This window comes from Streptopelia decaocto (assembly GCF_964273445.1).
Source record: "Streptopelia decaocto genome assembly, chromosome: 26".
NCBI lineage: Eukaryota > Metazoa > Chordata > Aves > Columbiformes > Columbidae > Streptopelia > Streptopelia decaocto.
Window position 1 is genome coordinate 2,742,016 of NC_138681.1, and position 4,324 is coordinate 2,746,339.

The 4,324-nt window shown below is 49.3% G+C and overlaps 1 protein-coding gene across 1 annotated transcript; it reads left to right on the forward strand.

Moving 5' to 3' along the window:
• Positions 1–211: 211 nt before the first annotated feature.
• Positions 212–1,144, forward strand: LOC309450287 (olfactory receptor 14J1-like; the record flags this gene model as incomplete). The annotated part of the gene is made up of 1 exon (XM_082073071.1): positions 212–1,144. The coding sequence occupies one exon, from the start codon at positions 212–214 to the stop codon at positions 1,142–1,144; it is 933 nt and encodes a 310-aa protein (XP_081929197.1).
• Positions 1,145–4,324: the final 3,180 nt, after the last annotated feature.

A 4,324-nucleotide genomic window follows, 5' to 3' on the forward strand; every position in this document is an offset into this window, starting at 1 on the left:
TGTTCATGGAAACTAGATGCCCAAGCTGCATTTTAAACTGTGATAAGCAGTTTTTCTCAGCTGGTAGAAAGAGAGAATGCACAGAAACATCCCTCCATCAGGGAGGGGGTTTTCCATGAGAAACAGCATGTTTATTTTCCTCAGAGAACTCTCCTCTAACTTGTAACTGTCTTTTCCTCCATGCACAGGTCCTCATGCCCACAGGCAGCAAATGTCCAACAGCAGCTCCATCACCCAGTTCCTCCTCCTGCCGTTCACAGACACACGGGAGCTGCAGCTCTTGCACTTCTGGCTCTTCCTGGGCATCTACCTGGCTGCCCTCCTGGGCAACGGCCTCATCATCACCACCATAGCCTGGGACCAGCACCTCCACACCCCCATGTACTTCTTCCTGCTCAGCCTCGCCCTCCTCGACCTGGGCTCCATCTCCACCACTGTCCCCAGATCCATGGTCAATTCTTTCATGGATACCAGGACCATTTCTTATATGGGCTGTGCTGCCCAAGTCTATCTGTTTTCCTTTTTCATTTCAACAGAATATTCTCTCCTCACCATCATGTCATACGACCGCTACGTTGCCATCTGCAAACCCCTGCACTACGGGACCCTCCTGGGCAGCAGAGCTTGTGTCCACATGGCAGCAGCTGCCTGGGCCACTGGGTTTCTCAATGCTCTGCTGCTCACAGCCAATACATTTTCACTGCCCCTGTGCAAGGGCAATGCCCTGGGCCAGTTCTTCTGTGAAATCCCCCAGATCCTCAAGCTCTCCTGCTCACACTCCTACCTCAGCGAACTTGGGCTTCTTGCAGTCAGTGCCTGTTTAGCTTTTATGTGTTTTGTGTTCATTGTGGTGTCCTATGTGCAGATCTTGAGGGCCGTGCTGAAGATCCCCTCTGAGCAGGGACGGCACAAAGCCTTTTCCACCTGCCTCCCTCACCTGGCCGTGGTCTCCCTGTTCCTCAGCACTGCCCTGTTTGCCCACCTGAAGCCCCCATCCATCTCCTCATCATCCCTGGACCTGGTGGTGTCTATTCTGTACTCAGTGGTTCCTCCAGCAGTGAACCCCCTCATCTACAGCATGAGGAACCAGGAGCTCAAGGATGCCCTGTGCAAACTCATATCCCCCTGTTTTCTGAAGCAATAAACTGGCCATCTTCTTCTATACAGGAGTTTTAATGTAGCTAATTACAAGCCCAGCCTGTCAACTTGATTTTCTGCTGTTGTTGGTTGTTTTCTTATTGTGATAATGTTGTCATCCCGTTTCTAAATCACTGTTGGCTTTTCTTTTGTAACTGTTGGCTGCCTAAATGAGCAGCAGTGCTCTCCTTGTCTCTAAACAGAATAAAGGGCTCTTTAGTGACTTGTTTTTCACTATATCCTTCCTGCAAGGGTTTTTGGAGATGCAGGGACAGTTCCTGTGCGTGGGTGGAGGGGAAACGAGTCCATCATGGCAGCCCTGCCAGGGAGCACCAGCGCTTGTTCTTCCAGAGCTGTTCTGGTTCCACTCCACACTCTCCTTCTCATCCCTTGTGTTGGTGCAAGGCCTGAGTGCTCTGGCAGCTTGGTCACCGTCCTGCTGTGTGTCAGTGCTGTGGGCGCAGGCAGGGACAGGCAATGGGCACTGCTGTGACAGAGCTGGCCTCAGTAACAGTACTTATATAAAGAAAGGTGATTTTCTTAGGGCAGTGCCTGAAGGCTTAGATATTCTTCAAGTTTCTCTCAAGAACATGCACAAGAACGTGGCCCACAGATGAAAACACCATTGTGCATCTGAGCAGTGTGTGTGTGCAGGGCTGGCACACAGCAGTGTCCTCTCACAGCCAGGCTCCTGCCAGAGACCTGCAGGACCAGCAGAGCAGGGGCTGGGCTGCGCCCCTGTGCACTGGACACCCCATGGAAGGAGCCCCAGGTCAATCACCATGGACTGGCCCCTCACAACCACCATTTCCAGCTCTGGCCTCTCACCCCAGCTCAGAGGTCTTTGCCCCTCCATGGAATTACACCGAATGAGCAGGTGAGAGGTTCATGTTTGCGTTGTACTGATGAGATGTGAGCATGCATATCATGTTCGTGAGGTGACATGAACTTGAGTCAGCAAAAACACCATCCTACCTAAAATATGTAAATCCTCTGCTAACCTAACCTAACATATGTAAATCCTCTCAGTTTTGGTCAGTCTGCTCTGCTAACAAAGGTAAAAGTGACGTTTAAAGCACCTAATCAGAACCTGCAAAGAACACTGTCCTTGCAGTGCAGACACTCTGGAGCCTGCAAAATTAGCTGAGTCTTGTTTTAACATCTGTCTCAAGACTGTGACATAAAGTGTCCTTTACCTGAGCTTTGCTCCTTTTACACTCATTATAATACTAAACCCCACATCCCCAGGATGGGAGCCCCAGGCTCAGCCCGGGACCCTCTCTCAACAAGCATGTGTAGTGGTAAAATGATTATGTAACCAATATGCCAATGTGTGAACACTTGGCTCTTTAGGACTGACTGGAGGGTCTGAATGTAGGCATAAGATTTGTATATAATAGATGTTCCTTCTCTATCTGTTGTGCTGGATTCATTCCAGCATCCAGACTTGCACAACTCTGGAATAAACAAGATCTCATCTCTGGGTGTGGGATTGGCTTTGCACTTCAGGTAGCGAATTCACCATGAGCAACCAGGAAGAAGGAAAACAATAAGAAATGAAAGAGGTAGGAGAGGACATAGAAAAGGTTTCAACATTTCACATTCCTGTAAAGAATGTTTCTCCACTCAGATCTTTGATAGGAAATAGATTTGATCAATTTGATAAAACAAGCATAGTTTTATCTAGTCAGGTCCTGGCCCATAAGGAGGGTGATGGATGAGTATGTGATTATGAGGTCACTTGTGTCTCAGAAACTCATAACAGAGTTCAAAGACTATGGCTGTGAAGGAGACAGTGAAGTCAGTTCTGTCCCTGGAGGTGCCAGGCCAGAAACAGGAACAGAGCTGGGAAGGTTTCTCTGCCTAAGTACCCACAGGCCCTACCCAGGAAAGGACTTGGAGACGGGTTGTCATGTCCTTGCCACCTGAGAACATGACAGGACAGCAGCAGGAACATGGTCGTGTCTGTCAGAGAAGCTGAAAGGCCAGCAGCACTCATGGGATGTAGAAGATCATGGCGAGGTGACTTCTCTCTGGTCAGGTAAAAGACCACAAGAAGCCTGACGGGTTGGGTTTCCTGCATGAAGGGCAGTTTATGAGATGGTCGAGCTTTTCTTGATAGTGGGAAGAAGCAGGAAAGAGAAAAAAGAAGTCTACTTGGAAGGTGAGGAATGGATATGAGGAGGAAGAAATGTGACTGGAAGGGCAGTGCTGCGGGGCAAGAGGTGAAGCAGGTGGGGAAGCGAGATGGGTGTCTGCAGCCTACAGGGAACCAAGGGGTTTCTCACCATCAGAGCTGAAGGAAAGAGTAAAAGGAGACCTCATGGTGGCTACAGCTTCCTCACAAGGGGAGAAGGAAGGGTTGCTACTGATGTCTTCTCTCTGGTTACTAATGAAGGAGACCAAGGGAATGGCAGAAGATGTGCCAGGGGAGGTTTAGGTTGGACATGAGGAAAAGGTTCTTCCCCCAGAGGTGCTGGACACTGAACAGGCTCCCCAGGGAGGTGTCACGGCCCCAACCTGACAGTGTTCGAGAAGAGACTGGACAACGTCCTCAGACACACGGGGTAAAATGTGGGGTGTCCTGTGCAGGGACAGGAGTTGGACTCCATGATCCTTTGGGTCCTTCCAACTCAGGACATTCTATGATTCTATGAAACACTAGGTCAAAATCCATGTTTTCATTGTGCAGATGAGATGTAAACATAGACATCACGTGCATGTCCACTGTGTGAAAGTGGTGAGATGAACCCAAGTGAGCACAAATGCTATCAGCTGTTCCTTGGGGTGCCATAAAGGTCAGTGGGACAGAGATGGTGTTCAGGGGTCTCTTCCAACCTGTGTTATTGTAGGATTCCATGAATCTTTTCCTTGGAGAGCTCCTTCACGTCAGAATAGACAGAGAAAGATGAATAAAAAACCAGAGGCAGAAGCAGAGATGTAAAATGCCCCAGAGTAAATACAGCAGCTCCTCTGAGGAACGTTTCTCCACTCAAACCCTTGATAGGAAATCTATTGGATACATTTGATGAAAGCGGCTTAGTTTGATCTGCTCACACACTGGGCCACCAGGAGGGTGATGGTGGGTACGATGTCGTGTGGTTACTTGTGTCTCAGGAACTCATAGTCCAGTAGGAACCAATGGCTGTGCAGGGCACTGTGAGGTCACTTCTGCCTCTGCAGGGGA